This window comes from Triticum aestivum, chromosome 3B, assembly GCF_018294505.1.
Source record: "Triticum aestivum cultivar Chinese Spring chromosome 3B, IWGSC CS RefSeq v2.1, whole genome shotgun sequence".
Classification (NCBI taxonomy): domain Eukaryota; kingdom Viridiplantae; phylum Streptophyta; class Magnoliopsida; order Poales; family Poaceae; genus Triticum; species Triticum aestivum.
The window spans coordinates 622517101-622543619 of NC_057801.1; the positions used below are offsets into that span (position 1 = coordinate 622517101).

Here is a 26519-nt window from a genome sequence, read left to right on the forward strand (position 1 = left end):
GTGAACTACATACACACCTTATGCTATCTACATCTCAGAAATCTCCTCCTTCAACCAATAAAGCCGAAGATTTGAGTCCTTGGGATTGATGAATATTTCTCGATTCATTGGGCATTTGAAAAGCCGCAGTGCCTTTGCTTTTTCTGCAACTGATAAATCTTCCATTGGTTCTAGCGCAGCCACACAGTTTCCAATCGAGAAAATGTCATCTTGCTTTGATTCCTTCAACTCGTCAACCAGTTTTGCATATTGTTTCTTCCGAAAATCCATGTAATCCTCAAGTACAACAGCGATCTGACTTTGCTTCCTCTTTTTCACAGGCAGTGCTCCCTTTTGTTCAGAGTTGGTAGATGTTGTAGCTTCAGGTTCATCTGTTCTTGATGCCCCTTGCCTTTGTAGATCAGATGAGGACATACCATCATCAACATTGGTAGAGGAGATATGGTTCAAACCATTGGTAGAGGAATCCATAGGAGAAATGGCATCGCTTGTGAGATCCACTTGCGGAATTGATACAAAGTTCAAGTCTCCTGAAGCAATACTTCCCGCTCCAAAGAAAAAGAAACATATCAGCATGTTTGAGGGACTCCCGGATTAGGGGTCTCCGGATAGCCGGACTATAACCTTTGGCCGGACTCCTGGACTATGAAGATACAAGATTGAAGACTTCAACCCGTGTCCGGATGGGACTTTCCTTGGCGTGGAAGGCAAGCTTGGCGATACTGATATGTAGATCTCCTCCCATTGTAACTGACTCTGTGTAACCCTAGCCCTCTCCGGTGTCTATATAAACCGGAGGGTTTTAGTCCGTAGGACGAACAACAATCATACCATAGGTGTGACACCCCAAAAATTTTAACCTTGTTTATTAATTAAAATTTTGCCAGGAACTTAAACTTTTATTTTCTGGATTCCCTTTTGATTTCAGAACCATTCTTTTCTTGATTATTATGGAGTTTTTACCCCAAGTGAAAACTTTTCAATCATTATTGGACTTATTTGCCCTCTCAAATAAAAAAATTCTTTTACCAGTGGGATTATTTATATGATTATTTTCCCCTGAGCTTTGTTTCTCTAAAATGGGTTTTATAAGCTTTGGAGCCTCTTTTGCACTGCAACCCTTTGATAAATTTATTTAAAAATTCCACCAAATTTTGGGGATGACATGTCATGTCCCTAAATCATTTTTGTGCAAAAATATTCCTTAGTCATTTGGAGATTTTGAGTTCTACCACAAGTTTTTAAATCTGGTCCAGATTGTGGATTGCACTACAACTTATTTAAATATTTCTTTAAAACTTCCACCAAAATTATGGGATGTTAATAGGAGTATATTACTCAACTTTATGCAAAAATCCATTGATGTTCTTTGAAAAATTTGAGCAAAACATCCTCTTTTGCTCTCTGGTCCAGTCTGGCTTTTTCAACAGCAACTCATATTTTTGTTGCTCTAATGCCCATGACCTTTCTCCTGCTTATCAACCACCCTGCAAAACCCTTAAGTCCAAGAGAGTGGACCCATGGGAGGATTTTAAGTGCATGCAATCATGCCTTTTTCTTTCTGTCCAAATTGAAGATTTGCAAAACTTGCACTAGCAAGTTTCTGGTTTTGCCCACATGATCTTGCCACCCTCACCTACACCTAATGAGACATTGATCTGGATATTTTGGCCACTCCAAGAACTGCCTAGATGCCTCTAGCATTTTGTCAAACACCTTGTGTGCATGGCCAGTTTTGGCATGGTTTTTAGTTAGCATTGTACACTTGATCCTCTAACCTAACTAACTTGTCCACTAAGCCTCTAGACTACCCTAACCTAATCCTGTTAAGCCCCAGCCCCACCCAAGCCTCCTGGCACGCACTGGCATTTTGCCGAGAACCTAGTGGGCGTGCTCTGGGTGCGGCCAGAGTGCGTGTTTTGCACGTGCGTGCACCCGAGCCGATGCGTCCCGCTGCCGCCTACCAGCGCCCGTTTTGGCCCCTCCCGCTTCTAGCCGACGCACCTTCCCCCTCCCTCGCCGTAGAGCCGCCCTGGGGCCGCACAGCGCCGCCGTCAGGTCGGCCACGGCGGCTAGCGGCAGGCCATAGTGAGCTCCTGCCCCGGACGGCGCCACCCGAGCCACACCAGCGCGCCAGCTCACTCATGGAACAGCCCGAGCTCATCCACAAGCTTGTCCGCAAGCGCCTGTCGCCGCCACGATGCCCTGCAAGCTACAGAATGGAAGTCGCCGATGATCCTATCCACGGCCGCCACCGGACCGACCTAACCGCGCTATAAAAGGAGCCCCGAGCCTCTCCGAACCCTCAGGCAACCTCAAGCAAACCCTCTGGAGCTCCCCTAGCCCGCAATCGACCAAGGAAGGTCTTCTTCCCCATCTCCGACCAGTGCAGCCGCCTCCGCTCTCCGGTCCATTCAGTCGCAACCCGAGCCCCTCCCGTCCATCTGGCACCACCATCCCCTTCCCCTCGATCTCATGGAGCCATCCAATCCCTTAAAGTCGCCCGGGAATCGTCGTAGCACGAACCCCCCAAACTCACCCGAAGCTGCCGCCCGCCGCAAAGCTCACCGTCGGCGACTCCCTTCACCCCGCCACCCTAGCAACCACCGGGAGGACCGCCCCAGGCTGGCGGATCCATCCCTGCCCTCAGATGCCCACGAGGAGCCGTCGTTCACCGGCTAAGATCGCCGGAGCTCCGCCTCCGTTCGGCCAAGGGAGAGGGAAGGCGGGGGAGACCGGTCAAACCTGACCAATGGCCCCCCTGGACCCACTGTCAGTGACCACGGGCCGGTCCACGCTGGATAAGTGAAGACGTAAACCCAGAGAACGCCTTCGACGTGTACGTATTCGAAACGTTTTTCTTTTTTTCTGTATTATTTTTAAAAACAGGATTTGACCAAAACTTTGACTGACCATATCTTTTAAAATACAACTCCAAATGAGTTGATTCTTTTTCCTACCTCTCTCAAATATTGTCTAGTTTATTTTCAGATTTATTTGAAAAATTTTCAGACAACTTTTTTGTACTGTTTTGGAAACTATGTTTTAATTCAGTATTTTTAAAAATAGGGTTTTTGGAGAAGAGAAAAATTTCAAAAGTTTTGGATTACACCCTGCCTCTCCACAACTTGAAGGCAAGCATTCTGAACCCTGGCATAATATTGTGTGTGTTATTTGACACGTTTACAACACCACCTCGACACAGAGTATCCGTTATTTTATGTGATGATATGTCCCTACTCATGGGTGCATATTGATGATTTCATGCTATTGGAGCTTGATATGTTTGTGATAGTAGTCACTATCATATGCCTTTCATGCATGCCGGAAGGAATCCGGGAAAGCCTCTGTCTTGGGTAGACACGGGCTTGTCCCTAATCCTCCGTAGAGACGGTTGTGTCCGGTACGGCATGATGGGGTATGTTGAGTAGTGGCTCTGTCTGTTGGTTGAAGTATAATTTGTCATGCTAATCATGCAGGAAATACTTAAACCTCCTGAGTCGATCGTAGATCGAGTCTTGTTCCGGTAACCCCCATACTTGTTTCGTACTACCACTTGTCCCTGCTATAAGTAGGGTACGGTTCAGTAGGTTGTCAACGCCTTTCTAGCACGCACCAAACAGAGGGGCCGAAATGAGGGTTGCATGGCCCTGGATTAAAGCCAGTCATCCGGTCAGGGGGCATGGGTGTTTTGGTTGTAGCCGAGGGGGTAGCTCCCCCAGTTTGCGCGCGGTATAAATTTTGTGATCCCATGCTAATCGAGGTTGTAGCCTCCCCACTTAGAGTTTTGCTTAACTAGTGTCGTGGGTGATTCCAGACACCGGTAAGTCAGGCTGGTGTGTGCAGTCAGGTGTGTTTTCAATTAAAAGACCGTAGACGGAATTAGTCCCGATGGACTAAAGAAATCCGTTACTCGTGGGTAAAGAGTACACCCTCTACAGAGATTAAATCTATTCGAATAGCCGTGTCCATGGTTTAGGACTACAGTCTGGGTTGGGTCAAGTGTCGGTCTTCGGAGGAGAAACTACTAAACCAGAACATGGATCATGACGTGTGACTTATGATGATTATGATTATTATTATTATGGACTAACCTCTTTATATTATTTGAAGTATTGAGTATCCCTGGGATGGTTCTACCTCCTGGACATTTACTGTAATTATTTTTCTTATAAGCCCTTTATGTGGTGTCGCTGAGACGCCAGACCGTGGCCTTCTTGTTAATCATTTACTTTATAAGCCCTTTATGTGGTGTCGCTCAGACGCCCGACTGAGGCATGCTCGTTATTTACTATCCTTTCAAGGCGTCGCTTCAGACACCCGATCGGTGCATTTTATTACTACTCTGTTATTGCATATCCATGTTATATATAAATAACCTGCTTGCATGCATCAGGGATTTTATTTTATGACTGACGTTGTGATCATAGAATATTTCAGAGCATGATTATCGTTTGTTATATTATACCCGTGTTCATAATGTTTGCGAGTACATTCAAAGTACTCACTGGCGTGTCCCTGGCTATTGTCTTGGCCAGATTTCTTGCATGGAGAGGAGCGTTGCGATGACAGCCCCGGAACCTAAGCAACGGTGATAGCAGCCTCGCAAAGATAGGAGTTAACCTGGTCAGCTGTTCCTGTGGGAAATGGAGTCCCATAACACCGATGATCCACAAACCGCTTCCGCCACCAACCACTAGCAACCTTATGTTGTACTCATAGGCCAGAATGGTCTTGTACTACATATTATGTATTTTTGCTTGGAGTTTCTGTATCAAGTTGGTGCCTCATCAGCTAACAGTAATCCTGGGGCTGGTGAGCACAAAGGCCATTTTTTGGGAAATTAATACCCGGAAAACCGGTCGTGAGAAACTTGGTATCAGAGCCAGGCTGACCATTGGCTAATCCTATCTTAGCCAGGTCGAAAAACCTAGATTAACCAACCCACCAGACCTTAACCTAGCCCTGGCCAAGCTTCTCATGTAAGATAGCCACACAGTGACCCGACACTTTCTGGCAGTCGGTGCCCAACCTATCAGCCTAGCCTGTCGATCATGCGCCAGTGACCGACACCTAAATTGTCTCATTCACAAGCGTGCGAAGGAAGACTCCATCCCCTTTTTCTGTAAAAAGGGCACGCTAGCCTCAACCCAACACAGCCCAGCCTTTTCCCCCAAATCGAGCTAAAATGCCTGGCCCCGTCGTGCACAATGAGACCATAGCAACCAACCTTGGAAGTTTTGTGACCGTGCTCGCAAACCTCACCTGCCGTGCCTTTGCATTAGAAGAGCCCCCAGAATATGTAGTGTACCAAGGACCCATGGGCGGCGAAAGCCGTCAATTCTGGGCCACTGTGCACATTTATGGTAGGGGTCTATCGCCCGAACGCCCCTACAGGTTCACCGGAAGGACACCTTCCTTTGAGCCACAAGCCATCCAACTAGCGGCTCGAGAGGCTATAGTTCAACTCCGGCACTTGTCGCCCAGAGTTAACTGTCGCTCGTTCTACTACTACCCCAGCCGTGACGGGTATGGTAGGCCACCCCAGGTTGCCAACGGAGATCACGAGACGAATCCTGCATTGTTGCATCTGGTGCGCTATGTAAGTACACTAGAGGATCTATTCGATCAAATCACTCTTGATCTGATCGCAGCTCGTGGAGAACTGATACGCCGAGCCTTGGCAAGAGGAGAACATGAGCCCAACGTCGACAACCCAGTCGTGCTGTTCGGACAACCAATCGAGTCCCTAAGGTCTGCTCCAGTCATTGACCAAAACACCTTGATGACCCCAGAAGTGCTTCGTCGCCTTTTGGGAACACGCTCCAACGGGATTGTGGCCAACAATCCCCGGGATGGTCATCATCGCTACCCCGACCCAGCAGCTCGTCAACCCCCTCCAGCTAATCCCGACAGTGAAAACCGTGGAGAAGCCTCGACGCCCGCAAGGCACGCCCGCTTAGATATTAACGAGGTAGACTAAGTCAATCGAGTAGTACCGAGTCTTAGTATGTCCACGCCCTGTAACCCTGCGATCCTGTGTCGCCGTAATTAAATGAGGTTTGCTTGTATGCCCTATTTTAAATAGTGGCCATGCATGAGTATGTTGATGTGCGATTGCAATTTGTTTTATCCCGGGCATAGCTGCCAACTCCCGACGACACAAAATTTGTGCTATGAGTAAACTTTTTAGTTTCAACTAACATGAATGATATTTTTGAAAACAACACTTAACAAATCTCGAGGACGAGATTTTTTCTTAAGGGGGGTAGTGTTGTGACACCCCCAAAATTTTAACATTGTTTATTAATTAAAATTTTGCCAGGAAACTTAAACTTTTATTTTCTGGATTCCCTTTTGATTTCAGAACCATTCTTTTCTTGATCATTATGGAGTTTTTACCCCAAGTGAAAACTTTTCAATCATTATTGGACTTATTTGCCCTCTCAAATAAAACAATTCTTTTATTAGTGGGATTATTTATATGATTATTTTTCCCAGAGCTTTGTTTCTCTAAAATGGTTTTTATAAGCTTTAGAGCCTCTTTTGCACTGCAACCCTTTGATAAATTTATTTAAAAATTCCACCAAATTTTGGGGACGACATGTGATGTCGCTAAATCATTTTTGTGCAAAAATATTCCTTAGTGATTTGGAGATTTTGAGTTCTACCACAAGTTTTTAAATCTGGTCCAGATTGTGGATTGCACTACAACTTATTTAAATATTTCTTTAAAACTTCCACCAAAATTATGGGATGTTAATAGGAGTATATTACTCAACTTTATGCAAAAATCCACAGATGTTCTTTGAAAAATTTGAGCAAAACATCCTCTTTTGCTCTCTGGTCCAGTCTGGCTTTTTCTACAACAACTCATATTTTTATTGCTCTAATGCCCATGACCTTTCTCCTGCTTATCAGCCACCCTGCAAAACCCTTAAGTCCAAGAGAGTGGACCCATGGGAGGATTTTAAGTGCATGCAATCATGCCTTTTTCTTTCTGTCCAAATTGAAGATTTGCAAAACTTGCACTAGCAAGTTTCTGGTTTTGCCCACATGACCTTGCCACCCTCACCTACACCTAATGAGACACTGATCTGGATATTTTGGACACTCCAAGAACTGCCTAGATGCCTCTAGCATTTTGTCAAACACCTTGTGTGCATGGCCAGTTTTGGCATGGTTTTTAGTTAGCATTGTACACTTGATCCTCTAACCTAACTAACTTGTCCACTAAGACTCTAGACTACCCTAACCTAATCCTGTCAAGCCCCAGCCCCACCCAAGCCTCCTGGCACGCACTGGAATTTCGCCGAGCACCTGGTGGGCGTGCTCTGGTCGCGGCCAGGGCGCGCGTTTTGCACGTGCGTGCACCCGAGCCGCCGCGTCCCGCTGCCGCCTACCCGCGCCTGTTTTGGCCCCTCCCGCTTCCAGCCGACGCACCTGCCCCCTCCCTCGCCGCAGAGCCGCCCCTGGGGCCGCACAACGCCGCCGTCAGGTCGGCCACGGCGGCTAGCGGCAGGCCACAGTGAGCTCCTGCCCCGGACGGCGCCACCCAAGCCACACCAGCGCACCAGCTCGCTCATGGAACAGCCCGAGCTCATCCACAAGCTTGTCCGCAAGCGCCTGTCGCCGCCACGATGCCCTGCAAGCTACAGAACGGAAGACGCCGACGATCCTATCCACGGCCGCCGCCGGACCAACCTAACCAAGCTATAAAAGGAGCCCCGAGCCTCTCCGAACCCTCAGGAACCTCAAGCAAACCCTCTGGAGGTCCCCTAGCCCGCAATCGACCAGGGAAGGTCTTCTTCCCCATCTCCGGCCAGTGCAGCCGCCGCCACTCTCCGATCCATTCATTCGCAACCCGAGCCCCTCCCGTCCATCTAGCACCACCATCCCCTTCCCCTCGATCTCGCGGAGCCATCCAATCCCTCAAAGTCGCTCAGGAACCATTGTAGCATGAACCCCCCACACTCACCCGAAGCTGCCGCCCACCGCAAAGCTCACCGCCGGCAACTCCCTTCACCCCCACCACCCTAGCAACCACCGGGAGGACCGCCCCAGGCTGGTGGATCCATCCCTGCCCTCGGATGCCCTCGAGGTGCCGTCGTTCACCGGCGAAGATCGCCGGAGCTCCGCCTCCGTTCGGCCAAGGGAGAGGGAAGGCGGGGGAGACCGGTCAAACCTGACCAGTGGCCCCCCTAGACCCACTGTCAGTGACCACGGGCCGGTCCACGCTGGATAAGTGAAGACGTAAACCCAGAGTACGCCTTCGACGTGTACGTATTCGAAACGTTTTTCTTTTTTTCTATATTATTTTTAAAAACAGGATTTGACCAAAACTTTGACTGACCATATCTTTTAAAATACAACTCCAAATGAGTTGATTCTTTTTCCTACCTCTCTCAAATATTGTCTAGTTTATTTTCAGATTTATTTGAAAAATTTTCAGACAACCTTTTTGTACTGTTTTGGAAACTATGTTTTAATTCAATATTTTTAAAAATAGTGTTTTTGGAGAAGAGAAAAACTTTCAAAAGTTTTGGATTACACCCTGCCTCTCCACTACTTGAAGGCAAGCATTCTGATCCCCGGCATAATATTGTGTGTGTTATTTGACACGTTTACAACACCACCTCGACACGGAGTATCCATTATTTTATGTGATGATATGTCCCTACTCATGAGTGCATATTGATGATTTCATGCTATTGGAGCTTGATATGTTTGTGATAGTAGTCACCATCATATGCCTTTCATGCATGCCGGTAGGAATCCGGGAAAGCCTCTGTCTTGGGTAGACACGGGCTTGTCCCTAATCCTCCGTCGAGACTGTTGTGTCCGGTACGGCATGATGGGGTACATTGAGTAGTGGCTCTGTCCGTTGGTTGAAGTAGAATTTGTCATGCTAATCATGCAGGAAATACTTAAACCTCCTGAGTCGACCGTAGATCGAGTCTTGTTCCGGTAACCCCCATACTTGTTTCGTACTACCACTTGTCCCTGCTATAAGAAGGGTATGGTTCAGTAGGTTGTCAACCCCTTTCTAGCACACACCAAACAGAGGGGCCGGAATGAGGGTTCCATGGCCCTAGATTAAAGCCAGTCATCCGGTCAGGGGGCATGGGTGTTTCGGTTGTAGCCGAGGCGGTAGCTCCCCCAGTTTGCACGCGGTATAAATTTTGTGATCCCATGCTAATCGAGGTTGTAGCCTCCCCACTTAGAGTTTTGCTTAACTAGTGTCGTGGGTGATTCCAGACACGTGTAAGTCAGGCTGGTGTGTGTGCAGTCAGGTGTGTTTTCAATTAAAAGACCGTAGACGGAATTAGTCCCGATGGACTAAAGGAATCCGTTACTCGTGGGTAAAGAGTACACCCTCTTCAGAGATTAAATCTATTCGAATAACTGTGTCCAAGGTTAAGGACTACAGTCTGGGTTGGGTCAAGTGACGGTCTTCGGAGGAGAAACTACTAAACCAGAACATGGATCATGACGTGTGACTTATGATGATTATGATTATTATTATTATGGACTAACCTCTTTATATTATTTGAAGTATTGAGTATCCCTGGGACGGTTCTACCTCCTGGACATTTACTGTAATTGTTTTTCTTATAAGCCCTTTATGTGGTGTCGCTGAGACGCCCGACTGTGGCATGCGTGTTAATCATTTACTTTATAAGCCCTTTATGTGGCGTCGCTCAGACGCCCGACTGAGGCATGGTCGTTATTTACTATCCTTTCGAGGCGTCGCTTCAGACACCCGATCGGTGCATTTTATTACTACTCTGTTATTGCATATCCATGTTATATATAAATAACCTGCTTGCATGCATCAGGGATTCTATTTTATGACTGACGTTGTGATCATAGAATATTTCAGAGCATGATTATCGTTTGTTATATTATACCCGTGTTCATAATGTTTGCAAGTACATTCAAAGTACTCACTGGCTTGTCCCTGACTATCGTCTTGGCCAGATTTCTTGCATGGAGAGGAGCGTTGCGATGACAGCCCCGGAACCTAAGCAGCGGTGATAGCAGCCTCGCGAAGATAGGAGTTAACCTGGTCAGCTGTTCCTGTGGGAAATGGAGTCCCATAATGCCGATGATCCACAAACCGCTTCCACCACCAACCACTAGCAACCTTATGTTGTACTCATAGGCCAGAATGGTCTTGTACTACATATTATGTATTTTTACTTGGAGTTTTTGTATCAAGTTGGTGCCTCATCAGTTAACAGTAATCCTGCGGCTAGTGAGCACAAAGGCCATTTTCTGGGAAATTAATACCCGGAAAACCGGTCGTGACAATAGGCTAGCTTCTAGGGTTTAGCCTCTCTGATCTCGTGGTAGATCTACTCTTGTACTACCCATATCATCAATATTAATCAAGCAGGAGTAGGGTTTTACCTCCATCAAGAGGGCCTGAACCTGGGTAAAAACATCGTGTCCCTTGTCTCCTGTTACCATCCGCCTAGACGCACAGTTCGGGACCCCCTACCCAAGATCCGCCGGTTTTGACACCGACATTGGTGCTTTCATTGAGAGTTCCGATGTGCCGTCACCATCAGGAAGGATGCCTCATTCCGTCTTTATAGATGACACTGTTGCTAAAGGAGCTTTGTCTGTCGGCCAAACTCTCCGGCTAGGCGGTTTTCTTATGACCGCCTGTTCGGCTGCCGCACCGATGATGACTTCTTGGGTCATCGAAAGCAATCTCCACGTCAACTCGGAACTCGCCGAGCAGTTAGATCCGATGGAGCTCTCTTCTTTCAACGAGCTCTTGGATCGCATCGCCACCCTGGGAGTCGCTACAGACTACGATCAGATTGGGCTTAATCCCGATCCGAGAGAGATTAACTCTCCCCAGGTCATCCACCACGTCGCAGCGGTGGAGGAACAATGCGGCAAGCCTTCATCTATCTTAAGGACTAGTTATGTCCGGATTCCCGATCCCTCCAAGACGGATACCCGCGGAGGGGAGGACGTCACTCAATCCCTGAACCTAAAGTCAGGCAGTAGGCTAGATTCTTTGGACAACATCCAAGAGCCCAAGCTTCCGAGTTTGAAAACTCCTTGGCCCCTGAGTCTCAGATTGGGCGAGGTTCCGGATTTAATTCCACCCGCCCACCCAAATATAAGGGATCTATCCCAAATTCGGCAAGAGCCCGCAGAAACAGTACACCATTACTGGGCCAGATTCCTCCTGGTTATGAACAGGATAGAGGACTGCCGCGAGGAGGATGCAATCTCATTCTTCTGCAATAATTACACGGACAACGGAATCCTCAACGCCATAAGTCACCGTGAAATTACATGCTTCGCCGACTTGGCATCCATAGTACGAAAGTACTGTGCAATGGAAAGCGCCTGGAAAACTGAAATAAAATTTTGGGACAATCCGGCCCTGAATACAACCCCAATCCGAAATAAAAGGGTGCATTATCGCCAAGCACCAGGGTTAAACACCAAAAAGCAAAAACCCTCTATAGGGCATGGAACCGTACTGGAGGGATACCAGTACGGAGGGCCCTGTAAAATTCATAGTACAGAGGGCGCCACACCAACTCATAGCCTTAGAGCATGTTGGATACTCCGGCAGGTGGCCAGAAGTGGCGAGGAGCTTTTAACTCCAGAATTCATAGAGCACCAGCCCAGGGATACCAGTACGGTATTAACAGTCTTCGAGACTTTCGCATCAAATAATATGCGGAAACGAACACTCCGCAGCCTTACCGAAGTCTACCAAGTAGCAATAATAAACCCATGGAGTGACACGGCTATTACCTTTAATGCCAGTGATGAACCTAAATTCCGAACAGCCCGAGCACCAGCCACATTGGTCCTTAGTCCAATAGTGGATGGCTTTCGCCTTACCAAGGTACTCATGGATGGTGGCAGCGAATTGAACCTCATTTATGAGGAAACCCTTCAAAAAATGGAAATAGACTGGAGCCGCATTGAGCGAAGCAACACAACCTTTAGAGGAATAATCCCCAGTCGGGAAGCGTACTGTACAGGAAAAATCACACTAGATGTGGTGTTCGGCATGCCTGATAATTACAGGTCCGAGGAGGTCACGTTTCAAGTGGCCCCGTTCAGCAGCGGATACCACGCTCTATTAGGGCGAGAGGCATTCACAATTTTTCAAGCCATACCCCATTACGGGTACATGAAGCTCAAAATGCCCGGACCCAACATAATCATCACTCTTGCTAGTGACCCGGACATAGCACTCCGCGCCGAAAATAAGACAGCCACACTGGCTCTTGAGGAACTATCCGAAGCCCTAGCGGCCGAGGAACTGACTGCGCTGTGCTCTACGGTGAACAGGGACAACGTGATACTCGATAAAAGATCCAAGTCCACCTCCTTTAAACCGGCGGACGAAATAGTCAAATTCCAAGTCCATCCAACGGACCCTACAAAAACGGCCTCCATCGGGGTGCAATTAAACCCTGATGTAGACGCCGCACTGCAAGAATTCCTACGCGAAAATTGGGACATTTTTGCCTAGCACCCTTCAGACATGCCAGGAATCCCACGCAGGCTGGCCGAGCACAGCCTAAATATCCTAAAAGGATTCAAGCCTGTCAAGCAGGCTCTTCGGTGTTTCTCCGAACCTAAGAGACAAGCCATGGGAGAGGAGCTAGCCAAACTACTGGAAGCCGGATTCATTAGAGATATAAAACATCCGGACTGGCTAGCAAACCTGGTGATGGTACCAAAGAAGGACAAATCCTGGCGCCTATGCGTCGATTTCAAGGACCTCAACAAGGCTTGCCCAAAGGATCCCTTCCCCCTCCCCCGCATCGATCAAATTGTCGATGCTACCGCAGGACACGATACATTGTGTTTCCTCGACGCATACTCCGGCTACCATCAAATTAAGATGGCAGAGACAGACCAAGCCGCAACAGCATTCATCACCCCATACGGCCCATTCTGCTTCAACACAATGCCCTTCGGGCTCAAAAACGCCGACACAACATATCAGCGCATGATTCAGACATGTCTGGCAAACCAGATCGGCAAAACAGTGGAAGCATACATAGATGACGTGGTCGTCAAAACAAAGCATGTTGAAACTCTAGTAGACGACTTGAGGCTCACATTCGATAACCTCCGAGCATATGACATCAAGCTTAATCCGGAAAAATGCATTTTCGGCGTACCAGCCGGAAAGCTCTTGGGCTTCATTGTATCCGGTAGAGGAAATGAAGCAAACCCAGCCAAGATCCGAGCTCTGTCACAATTGGATATTCCAAAGGACCTCAAACAAATACAAAAATTGACTGGATGCGTGGCGGCTCTAAGCCGCTTTATCTCCCGCTTGGGAGAAAAGGCATTACCCCTTTATCGCCTCCTCCGGCGCACCGAACACTTCGAGTGGACGGATGTCGCCACGGCCGGACTCGAAGAAATAAAAGCCATATTGGCAACAAACCCGGTCCTAGCCACGCCTAACATCGGCGAACCAATGCTATTATACATTGTGGCAACTTATCAAGTTGTAAGCGCAGTGCTCGTCGTCGAACGAGAAATGGACGGACACAAATTCCCCCTTCAAAAACCAGTTTACTACATGTCCACTGTCCTCACTCCATGCAAGTCACGGTACCCGCATTATCAAAAGATACGCGGTGTTTATGGCATCCCGGAAGCTGCGACACTACTTTCAAGAGTGTTCAATAACAGTAGCCTCCGAAGTACCTCTTAACGATATTATCAACAACCGCGACGCGACGGGCCGGATTGCCAAATGGGCCATTGAGCTCCTCCCGTTCGACATAACCTATAAGCCACGGTGAGCTATTAAGTCGCAAGTTTTGGCCGACTTCGTCGCCGAATGGACTGAAGCCGAACTCCCTAAAGAGTACGGCACGTATTCCAACTGGATTATGCACTTCGATGGCTCCAAAATGTTAGCTGGTCTGGGGGCTGGCATCGTTCTGACGTCCCCAACAGGAGATACAATCCAGTACGTACTCCAGATAATGTATACGGACTCCAACAACGCAGACGAATACGAGGCCCTTCTACATGGTCTCCGGATGGCAGTCTCCATGGGCATCCAACGCCTAGAGGTGCGTGGGGATTCGAACCTCGCGATATCCCAAATAAATGGAGACTTTGATGCCAAGGATCCGAAAATGCCAGCTTATCGCAACGGCGTCCTAAAAATGTCAGCTCGGTTTGAGGGGCTTGAATTTCACCATATAGCCCGGGAAAACAATCAGGCGGCAGATGTCTTGGCACGCATCAGCGCAAAGCGCGATGCAGTCCCCCCAACATTTTCTTGGAGAGGCTATTCAAGCCATCCGTATTATGGGAAGGGGAATCCGGAAATAACAGCCCGGACCCAACCGCACCGCCCGACACCGAACATTCTGACACAACGGGAGGCTTTGCCAATGAAGTAACATCCTCAGCCCACGTAATGATGGCAGTCATTGCCCCGTGGACAAAACCATTCCTAGCCTACCTAACCAGGCAGGAACTTCCCGAGGACCAACACGAGGCACGCTGCATAGTGCGGCGATCTAAAGCCTATAAAGTCCACGAAGTAGAGCTTTATAAGAAAAGCACCACCGGAGTCCTTCAAAGGTGTATCTCCGAAGAGGAAGGGCAGAATCTTCTGGCTGAAATTCATGCCGGACTAGGTGGGCACCACGCCGCAGCCTGGGCCCTTGTAAGCAAGGCCTTCCTTACAGGATTTTATTGGCCGACAGCCCGGGCAGATGCTCAGGACTTAGTCCAACAATGCGTCAGTTGCCAGCTCTTTGCTAACCAAAGCCATATGCCACCCACCGCCCTCCAAACTATACCCATCACCTGGCCCTTCGCGGTCTGGGGGCTTGACATGGTTGGATCCCTTAAAGGAGGAACCCACAAGCAAAAATACCTACTGGTCATGGTGGATAAATTCACAAAATGGATAGAGGCCAAGCCTGTTAAGACGGCCGAATCCGGACCAGTGATAGACTTCATATCAGGGGTCGTACACTGTTATGGCGTCCCCCCACAGCATCATCACCGATAATGGCACGAACTTTACGGCCGACGAGGTCAAACTCTGGTGCAAAAACATGGGCATCAAGCTCGACTACGCTTCAGTCTATCACCGACAAACTAACGGTCAAGTCGAGCAAGCAAATGGTCTAATCATGAGCGACATCAAACCCAGATTAGTGCGGTCCCTCAAGGAATCTAACACGCACTGGGTAGAGGAGCTCGACTCCATACTCTGGGGGCTGCGGACCACGCAGAATCGCACAACCGGATTCACACCATTCTTTATGGTATATGGCGTAGAGGCAGTTCTGCCCTGCGACATAATTCATGACTCACCTCGCGTGTGCATGTACGAAGAAAGAGAAGACGAACTCGATCAGCAGGATAGTTTGGACGCTTTAGAGGAGGAGCGTGATGTGGAAAAAGCCCGTTCCGCATTCTATCAACAACAGGCTCGAAGATATCAAAGAAGAGAAGTACGGGCCAAAACTTATAATGTTGGCGAGTTAGTTCTACGGCTGCCGGACAAGAAAAAGGACAAACTCAAGCCCAAATGGGAAGGTCCCTTCATCATTGACCAAGTCCTGGCTGGTGGAGCGTACCGTCTGCGAGATGCATCAGATAACCGACTCAAGCCGAACCCATGGAACGCAGCCCGTCTCCGAAGATACTACACCTAGCGCCGGACTCTATGTTTGTCTCCTTCCTCTGTCTATTTTTTACACATTAGCTGTCATATATTCCTCTCCTTCTCCCTCCCTTTCTCTGACAGCCTTTAAGGGCTCGTTCGCGCCTTGCTCGCACACAATTGATGCGCTATCCGCACTCATTATACCCGGGGGCTTCTTTAACATAAGCTTGTTTATACGGGCCTCATGCCCAACACATGTGTCACACTTCCGCATGTACCTTTTATTCACCATTATATGCACCGACATGACTTAAGTTTTGGCCAAGCTGGGTTGCCTGGCTCCTGTGCTTACCCCTACGTCCCCGATTGTTCGGCTAGGTGGTAAAGGGAGCACCTCTGTGATTGTTACTGCTGGGTTAGCCAGATGTGTACCTTAGACTGGGTGAAGCCGAAAGCTAGCATTCTTAAGAGATATTCAGTTGGTGAACTAAAAGATGATTTCTCACTCGTTTATTCATCCGCCCCCAGATGCTTTTCTGCTTTTTTCGCAGTCCGGACATGCACTTTAGGGCATGCCTCCCAGGGAAAGGAACCCCTAACGGAACTATTCTCCCTGGAAGATGTTTCTTACTAACCATGTAATATAACATAACTAGTTGGGCACTTGTCTAATAAAGCACTAATGACCCCTACGCCTGGTCTCCACGCATGCCCCGGTTCTTACATAACCGAGAGGGTATTCGGACACACTCCGGACTATCGGGTCCCGAGGTTGAAGCAAAAAGGTCCGCCATGACAAACGATCTACAATCCGGCTAGAAGGCATTTTACATGTCATCTTAAATTACATAGTCAATTTGACTGGGTATATTCCTCTTCAATACCATCCAACAGGCTGTCTAGTTTACAGTCTTGTTGGGAATATTTGGCAGCCAACTCTACCTGGCCGTATACTAAACTCACAGGGATCTCCTTCCCATCGGGCTCCACAGGTCCGACCTCGGCCATGTGGTTTGGGTCAGCCTTCATGTACCGCGTCTTCACCATGGCCCAGGCCTCCCTGGTGCCTTGATGGCAGGCCGATATCTTCCATAATCGGAAGCGCCGCCTCGCTCCCTCCAGCTTTTCTGCAAGCTCTCCAAGGCCTTCAGGCACGGAGATGGATGGCCACAACGCCTGGGCGACGCCTTGCATTACCTGCCGAACTCGTTCGTGCAGTTGTGAGAGCTCGAGAAGAAGGTCACCCGTGGAACCAGACATTTCCTCTGCAGGCTGACCTGTCAGCATACCTACAAACATAACTTTGTCAATCGACTTCCTCGGCGAACTCTTTTTTGAAGTTCGTTCAAGCACTTACTGAAAATGCCGCGTCGAAGCCGCCGATTCTCCTTCACGGAGTCCGACAGCTGAGCACGAACATCCTTTAGTTCCTCGCCCAGCTGGGTGTTGGCATCTTGGAGATTATTCTTCTCTTGCCTCACCCTCGTAAGCACACTCTCACCAACCTTTAACCGATGCAAGAGTTGTTTCTTGTCCGGATCCACTCCGGCGCCATCTGCAATGTTATTGTCAGATTTCCACGCATGCCGCACTTCACAACATACTTATCTTTCGAAGCATATATTACCAGCGGGTGTCTCCTTGGTGTCCCCCGCCGCGGCTAGTGCAGCCTCTAGTTGGGCTTTGCACTCTTCCAGCTCCTGGGACAGTTGGGTGTTCTTTTCTGTAAGATCCTGCATAACAAATGATCCTTAAATCAGTTATTCTAACTGTTTCAAGTCTCGGGGGCTACTGACATATATAACCATCAAATTTTCTCACTCGTATGTCTTTTACATATTGCTCTATGGCTCTGGCTAGACCATTTTGAGCAGCACGGAGGTACGCATCTCCCGTATTGAAGGCATCCAATGCCTCTTGGGAGAAACAAGCGTCACAGAGAACTGTCCGGCGATGCCTGTGGTTCATGGCACTCTCCACCTCGGAATTGGTGGCAGACAGCCCGTCCGCATCCTCTGTCGGAGGAGCGCCCGGTGCGCACCTTGTGTTTGCCTCCGCTTCCGGACCCGGCCTTGGAGCCTGGCAAGTGGAGGCGCGTTCTACAACCTCTCCGGATATAGTCCGACGAGCGCTCTTTTTCCTGAAGAGAGCACGGGCGTTAGTATACCTTGAGGGAATAAAACTTGGGAATAAATTGGCACGCCATACCGTTGTGTCGGCGTCTCAGTCCGGACCGCTCTTCTTCAGCCTGCTGGGCCTTGATGCCCCTTGTTGGTTGGCCACCGCAGGCTCGGCCCTCCGCCTCAAGGACTTCCCCTGCAAAAACGCCATTGGTATACGGTGATAAAAAATAAGCACGGGTGGATCATCTCAAAAGTACTGGGATTTCGGTCTCGGTTACTCGTGAGGCTGGAAGTAGTCCGGGATAATCGGGCGTAATGGCTGCTAAGGCGTTGTCCTTGCTCAATTGATGAAACACCCCATCGATCAGCTCCACAGATAAGTCCGGGTCCTCTTGGGAGTCCGGGTTGAAGGACCGTTCCGGGTCCTCGGGTTGTGGAGGAGGGTTGTTTATCTCTTTTACAGCCTGGCGTAGCTCCTGCGTTGGAATTGCTAGGCTGAAAACTTAACTATGGGAATATGAAACGGATGGGCGAGTGAAAGTGTCCGCTTACCCAGCTTGGAGGATTGTACATAGAAAATCCGCCCCGTGGGTTGATGCGGAGGAATTCCTCCTCTTCTCCATTGTACAAAGTGGACAAGATCTTTATTAGAGCGGCAGCCGATTCCGGCCCCTTACGGCCGCACTGGGTGGCGTCGTCCTCCCCGTTGAAGTCCCATATGGGGTGGCCTCTATACTGAAGCGGCTACACCCCCCACATAATGCATGTGGCCATGACCTCGATCACGGTCAATCCGGAATGAGCTAACAACCTTATCCGGCTCATCAGGTAAAGGACGTCCTTGTCATTTTCCTTCTGAGGGCTCCATGGACGCCAGCTTAGGCGCTTCTTCAAAGGAGCATTATCAAACTCAGGGAGGACGATCCGAACAGGGTCCGGTAGGGGGACATCTTCTATATAAAACCATTCTGAAGGCCAGTCTTCGGACGCCTTCTTTGGGGTTTCGAATAGATATCCCATCCCGGCGATGCGCCATAGTTCGGCTCCGCCCACTTGATATATCGACCCCTCCTGAGAACGGGGCACAAGGCAGAACAACTTCTTCCACAGTGCGAAATGAGCCTCGATGCCCAAAAACAGTTCGCAAAGGGCTACGAAGCCCGCAATATGCAATATGGAGGCAGACGTAAGGTTGTGCAACTGGAGGCCGTAGAACTCTAGGAGCCCCCGGAGAAATGGATGAATTGGAAATTCGAGCCCTCTTATCAAATAAGGGACAAGGCATACCCGCTCTCCTTTGGAGGGATTAGGGACGCTCTCCGCTTGCTCTCCACCATTATAGGTGGCAAGCCCGGCTCGAACCGGGACCATGTAGGCTGGGGGAGAAACCCCTTGGTTTGGAGCGCCACTAGCTCGCTGTGAGGGACGGAGCATCTCTCCCAATCTCCAGGCTGAGGGCTGGGGGTGGGGGGGGGAGGCAAGAGTAGGAGCTGCGTCGACTGGCGATGATGGAATGGATCTCTGTCGAATGCGCTCCGATGAATGCTCGCAGAGGGAAGATGGTGTGATTCGGATCTAAATCCCCGTCTCTTTTATAGGTGGCTCATTTGCGCATCTATGGGGGTAAATGGAAAAACACCCTGGCTTTTCGCATTCATTTGACACATGGAAGATGGCCATTATTGGGCGTAGAAGCCGAGGAGCGCAACATTCACCAGAAGTCGGACACTATCCAACAGGTATATGGAATTTGGAGAAGAACCCGCCTTGCAATGCTGAAGACAAATCTGCACGACATACTCATCGTCATTGAAGCCTGGTTCGGGGGCTACTGAGGGAGTCCCGGATTAGGGGGTGTCCGGATAGCCCGACTATAACCTTTGGCCGGACTCCTGGACTATGAGGATACAAGATTGAAGACTTCGTCCCGTATCCGGATGGGACTTTCCTTGGCGTGGAAGGCAAGCTTGGCGATACAGATATGTAGATCTCCTCCCATTGTAACCGACTCTATGTAACCCTAGCCCTCTCCGGTGTCTATATAAACCGGAGGGTTTTAGTCCGTAGGACGGACAACAATCATACCATAGGCTAGCTTCTAGGGTTTAGCCTCTCTGATCTCATGGTAGATCTACTCTTGTACTACCCATATCATCAATATTAATCAAGCAGGAGTAGGGTTTTACCTCCATCGAGAGGGCCCGTACCTGGGTGAAAACATCGTGTCCCTTGTCTCCTGTTACCATCCGCCTAGACGCACAGTTCGGGATCCCCTACGCGAGATCCGCCGGGTTTGACATCGACAATGTTCTCTTAGAAACATGAAAAATACAAGTATCTCAACAACCTCACAAATACTATATAATTAAAGCAAGAATGAAAAGGATTTAATATGTAGGGTCGACGGAAATACATGATACAGGAAACACACCTTCATGTAGTGTAGCCAATGACTTGAAGAGCATGAATGGTTTTGAACGGAACTTCTTTACCCTTAGATTATCCTATTGAATGCAACAACATTGTATGGTTAGGATCAATAAAACAATGCCTTGAAGAGCATGAATGTCAGTGAACAAACAATATATCAAGAAAATAGCTAACCTTGATAAGTTTATCCCATATTATAGGTTCAGCGATGATAATGCAAAGTGTATCATCCCATCCCGTGCCACTTTGTTTCCGAGAGTCTCTCACTACCTTATAATTTCCTTTTAAATCCTTATCCTTCTCTTGGATTTGTTGCTTGGTGAAATGAGCTAGTGGAAATTTCTGATTGAGTGTATTTGTAATTCTAGTCCACCCTTCAGCAGTCCACCCATTTTGACCTCGATAAATGGGATTGTTGTGGTCAAGCATTATATCAACAAGACCTTTCTCATATGCATGGTCCCAAGATGCCCTAGGCGCTGCCATAGCTACATTATTGAACCAACAATGGGGTACTAGTTAAATTTCACTCTACCACTACTTTACCTAAGAAAAGGTGAGAATTTTTTTACAAAATAAACTCATGTCCGACTAGTTGTTATAATCAGCCCACATTTGCATCGTGATCTGATCTCTAAGAGTGTTTCCATCGTTTGCCTCATTGTGATGATGTTGGTTGACATCATCTCCCTATGGAACATCAACATATTTTTCTGGTGGAATTAACGGTGGTTGGTGATCCAACCATGCCTCATCACCACTTTGAGCTCTAATGATGTTATGGAATACAGCACATGCCGCCAGAATCTTGATTTGTGACTCTATTGGGTAGTGATTGCCCACTTTCAAGATAGGGAAACGTTTTTTCAGAACACCAATGATCCTTTCGATGTGGTTCCGGAGGATTGCATGGGTATGGTTGAACGGCTCCCTATGGTTGGCATAGCCCGTATTAGATGAGCGCCGCCTCCTAAATTCACTCAGGTGATACCGAACTCCTCGATATGGTGCAAGAAAAGAAGGCATGTTTGCATATCCACCATCTACGAGATAAAATTTTCCATCTAGCACAGGAAACCCCTTGCTAATAGCAGAACGAAGAACTCATGCATCTGATGCGGACCCTTCCCACCCACATGAAATAAATGTGAAATTCAGATCAAAATCACATGCAACCATCACATTCTGTGAGAGGGTTCCTTTCCTATTCCTAAATGGGGGGGGGGGGGGGCTTATCTTCAGCAATAGTGATGGGGATATGTGTTCCATCTATAACACCAATGCAGTTCTGCACATTGAAAAAGAAATAACAAAGTTGGTAGGTTTAGAAATCTATGTGGAGAAGTTCAAAAAATTCCATTGATATGGAGATGTGTCTGTAGTGGTTCACCTGGAAATAAGGCCAATAACGGTTGTTTGAAACAATCTTCGGGTGGGGCTGGAGTGAACTTGGAATCTTTATAAATCTTTGGGCTAGAGTTGGAATTAAGTCAAAAATCCTGTTTATCTTCCTATGAATTGTTTCTGCGCTGTGTTGGAAGTATTTTTGTAGATCTTGATTACTAGCATTGTGCGAAATCATGTACATGAACATTGCCAACTGCTCCTCGATAGCAACACGCGACGTGCCCTTCAATAGATTCTCTCTTCTAAGGTAATCCACGATAGAATTGAAAATCTCAGGTTCCATCCGAAACTCAACCCTAGACCAACTCTCGTTTCCTTCTAATATTTCCTTAACCTTTGTAGCCCCGGATAAAGATGATGCGTGAACTGGATGCTTTTCCTCATAAAGGGAAGCATATAAAGCGGGAACCAAAAGGAAAAATGGTTCATCTTCTTCTTGTTCTTGCGAGATAATCTTAATAATTTTATTTCTCCTAGAATCCATCACTATTATACCCAATGAAAACAAAATTAATACAATGATAATAATTATAAATAAAGCAATAATAATACCATCTCTATTATGGCTGCAAAGAACCAATAGCTAGGAGCCTAGGAAGCTCAGGAGTGAATACAAAGATAATACCATTTCTATTGTAACATCTACGTACATAATTAAGAGCATCAGTTTTCTCATATACTAAAATAAGACCACTTTCAATACTAGGCAGAGAAAAACAACATCACAAGAGCAGTAGTTTTGCATAATTTAAGCTTCCTTAGTGGCCATGTCAAAGGGATGACTGCGTCACATACCTTTCTTGCTCCGAGTGAAAACTTCTCAATGATCAACAAATCAAAAGGCACCAAGCAGTTGAACACAAAGTCTTCGGATAAAGCCAACTTCTAATGTCAGAGCACCTGCATTTGAAACACGATAAAATAATGAATAGATACATATAGATAAGTAAATAGAGTAGACCCACAAATCAATACCTACTAGAAAACAATGATCAGTGAGGAGGAATCAATCAAATTTTGGCAGTAGGTAGCACAGGTTGAAAAGAACGAACAAACAAAACTACAACAAGTATGTGACTGGACTCAGTAGTAACACCTCAAACAATACAAGGTAGTAACACCTCAAATCGATAGAGCGACAAATCGACTGTAGTCAGTCAGTCAAAGAGATGTGAACTCCGGCCAGCTAGCCATAATGACAAATCGATAAAACAAGTGTAGTATTCATCAACCAAAGAATGGCATCACATCATATCCATCAAGGAGCAGACAAACATTTTTGCCCGCAACAGCAGCAACTACAGACTAGGGACCAACAGGAGCAACAAAAGCAGTATCCATCGGACTTGCATATATAGTCTACACAAGCAACCTTCACTCAACTAGTACACAGTGGGTACCAAAAAAACAAACACGCTCAACTCAACTAGTTTTTCATCACCAAAAAAAATACTGAACTAGTTTCTTATTGCCATCAACAATCTTAACCTAGCAAGCAACATCTTCTTCCACCCGAACATGTTCAGCTACCCACGCCAAACCAAAACAGCAGCAGACCCATCCCACCTACAACCATAGTGACCACCGAGCTTTCTATGCTATAGTTCATCTCATGTGTCATTCAACTACCATTTTGCATCAATCCTACCTCCTTGAACGAACCCACCTACAAACAAATTTGCCCTCTTCACAATATACTAGAACATTGTGCATATAGATTAGCATCACAGGGAGGTAAAGGTGGCTGTGCTCACTTGTGAGGTCAGGATAGATATAGCACTTCAAAGCATTCGATGTTCTTCAGTACAGCTGCTCACTTGGGGTACAAACCTCAAACAGGAGAGATCTGTATAGGCGCTCGTCAGTGCGTGTAGCAGGAAAGAAATCACCATGGCAAAGAAAAATAGTGAGTGGAAGAGGAGGAGGAGGGGATAACCTTGATGAGAAAGAGGAGAATGATCTATGGCTGTCGTCTTCGCCGGAGGTGAGTGAAGCTTCAAGGCAGAGAGATCAGATAAGAGGGAGGATGATGACCCCGGTCGCCGTTGCCCCCGTCGGAGGAGAAGGTCGTGAAGGTGTAGGTGGTGGTGCGTCGCCTCTGGTTGCCGGGCGGAGCCTTGGACGGAGGAGGGCGAAGCCTTGGGCGGAGGAGGGCGGAGCTTGGTGGTGCGTCGCTCTCGGATCTTGCCGCCGCCGCTCGTTCGTGAGACCGAGAGAGCGAGGGTTTCGTCCCCGACCACTGGAGGCGTGGAAGGCTCTCCCAGGGAAAAGGCGTGGAAAGGGACGGGCTACCAATATCCCGTGGGCCGCCAAATGACCGAGTGGATTACCCAGGGCTAAGTTGGCTTGTGGGTTCCCAGCCCGGGGAATAGGCATGGATCCCGGGGGGAAAACCTGAAACCAAACGAGGCCTGATTTTAGGTGGGGGTGGGGTAAATGCTTTGTGATTTGTCAATGCCACGTGTCATTCATCAGGATTGGTCTCACCTGCTAATCCGTGAGACCTGGTTTCATAGATTTTTTTTCCGCTGCGCGCAGTGTTAAGGCAGGAATAGCAGATTCGGTGCTGCCGGCATATAAGGGCTTGATTGCGAAGCCGAGATCGTCTCCAGATGCTCCGCAGGATCTGTTCATCAAGCATACCCCAGAGGACGTTGAGGCATGCGTCCAAAATTTGTTTGAAGAAATTTGAAAAATGATTGGTTATTTTGTACTCTCTTCGTCTCAAAATAAGTGTCTCAACTTTAGTACAACTTAAAAAACTTATATTAAGACGTAGGGAGTAGCATCTTATTGGTCGTGCATGTGATTTTGGTATTATCACTAATATTATTGCAGGAATGCCTAGTAGTGACGGACGCAAAATGACCTGCAACTGCTATAACCTCATCAGTGGCAGGTGCCCGCCCGCCATTGGTATAGTGCTTGCAGTGGCAGCGTTTGTTCCTACCCACCACAACTCGCTGTTTTTGTCCGCCACAGATATCATTGTAGCAATGGCGGTACTCACGTAGTGCCGCCACTCGAGGGATAGGATAAACTACACAATTGTTAGCATTGCAAGTTGAAAATCAATACTACAAAAGGCTAGTCATACAATTCTCAATATAACTGAAGCAGATTTAATTCAGTTTGGGAACAAACAACGAAATAATTAAATAACACTTCAGATTTGTTCGAGTGAAGAAACAAACATCAATGTATCGATCACGTCCATCATAACATACTAATTAACTAATAGTTCATTGATTGATAAATTCATGACTTAAGAACATATTTCTAAACATGGTCAACGACAATCATCATCTAAGTCATTGCCGTTCCTTTATCTTATGCTGATTATCACAAGGGTGTCCACCCGTAGTTCACTCTTTCCTATCACGAAATCCCGCCAGCCAGACCTACAAAAGGATATGCGTTCGTCTATTTTCGTCTTGTACTAAATGCTGGTGACACGCCCTGTTGGTCCATGGCGTACTTCAGCGGTGCCGACGGTAGGAATGTCCACTCCGGAAAACATATTGATAGGTAACTTCTCCACTCCCCATCATTAAAAGAAAACAGAGAGCACACAGTGTTAGACATCTCACCATACTTGGTTATAGAAAAAAATGAAAAAAATACAAATAATCTCACCATGACTTTTTTCATGATGTTGGTTTTAGTTAAGCGGTGCACAAATGGCTTCCCCATGAAGGCTACACTTGATGATAACATCGCGGTAATATTCATGTTCTCATCTCGAGTAAGCTTCCCTATTTTTTCAGAGAAAATTGCGGAACTTAATGGACCATCGTCATCATCTTCCTCATCTTCCTCATCCTCGTGATCTTGGTTGTCCTCATCTTCACCGCTATCCTCGTCATCTTGGTTGTTTCCATCTCCTGCTCATCCCGGCTATCGTCATGATCCTGGTTGTCACCGTCATCGTGATCACTGCAGAAATACATTGTCCTTAACCTGCTGACATCTCCTTTCAAGGAAAAGTATATGTACTCTCCTCCAATGAAATTTATTCTATGAAATGTAATGCTTCCATGCATTGCCATATATGATGGTTATATCCTTTCGTTTATGCACATCCATTAAGAATTTGCGGCCCATATCATCCTCGAAGTACATAGCATTAGGGCATAACTTGTTGAAGTCAACCCTTATGTTGCATGGGATACACTATATATGTAGCAGTTAATCATTAACAACAGAGTCAGTACAATAATTGTATGAATGGTTAGAAAAGAATATTAATTGAAGTATAAGACTGTTACCACTAATTTTTAAAATCCTTTTCTCAAGAAGAGCCTGAAATCTACTGCAGTATCCACACTGTCCATACATGGACATTTGCAGATATGATAGATCTTACTACTCATGATCCCTAATAATCATTGTGAAGCACTTATCAAATATAAATGGTTAACATGAGTACTAGCTTATGAAAGTAAGTTTGAGAAGAGGAGCTGGTTGAGAAATTAAATAATATTGTTGTGGGAAATGAATTTGGGCATGAACTTTGCTTAAAAAGTTGACATATGGAGTGACATAAATTTTGAAAAACGAAAATGAATCAACATTTCGCAAAAACTTTGTCACTCTATTTCAAATCCCTATGAATAACATGAAGCCTATGCACTTGTCATATGTATGAAAATTCGAACGCCATTGCCACTTGTCATATTTTGCAATGTTCATGCTAAACCCGTGCTCTTGTCATATGTAAGCAAATTAAACAATATTGTTATAGGAGATGAAATTCGACATGATTTTTTCTTAAAAGTTGACATATGGAGTGACATAAATTTTGCAAAATGGAAATGAAACAATGTTTCGCAAAATTTTTGTCACTTTTTTTGAGATCCCTGTGAATAACGAAAAGCCCATGCACTTGTCATATGTACGAAAATTCAAAC

General features: G+C 47.0%; 2 protein-coding genes across 2 annotated transcripts; both read right to left on the minus strand.

The window, feature by feature from the left end:
- Nucleotides 1-24: 24 nt before the first annotated feature.
- LOC123065885 (uncharacterized) lies at nt 25-20726 on the minus strand. The gene is made up of 3 exons (XM_044489087.1): nt 20377-20726; nt 20204-20276; nt 25-545 (listed from the first exon to the last, which is right to left on the minus strand). Exons 1-3 carry the CDS (start codon nt 20686-20688, stop codon nt 28-30), a joined length of 903 nt encoding a protein of 300 aa, XP_044345022.1. The 5' UTR covers nt 20689-20726; the 3' UTR covers nt 25-27.
- Nucleotides 20727-21526: 800 nt separating this feature from the next.
- Nucleotides 21527-22093, minus strand: LOC123067636 (uncharacterized). Its single transcript, XM_044490355.1, has one exon. It carries the CDS (start codon nt 22091-22093, stop codon nt 21527-21529), a length of 567 nt encoding a protein of 188 aa, XP_044346290.1.
- Between the last annotated feature and the right edge of the window lie 4426 nt (nt 22094-26519).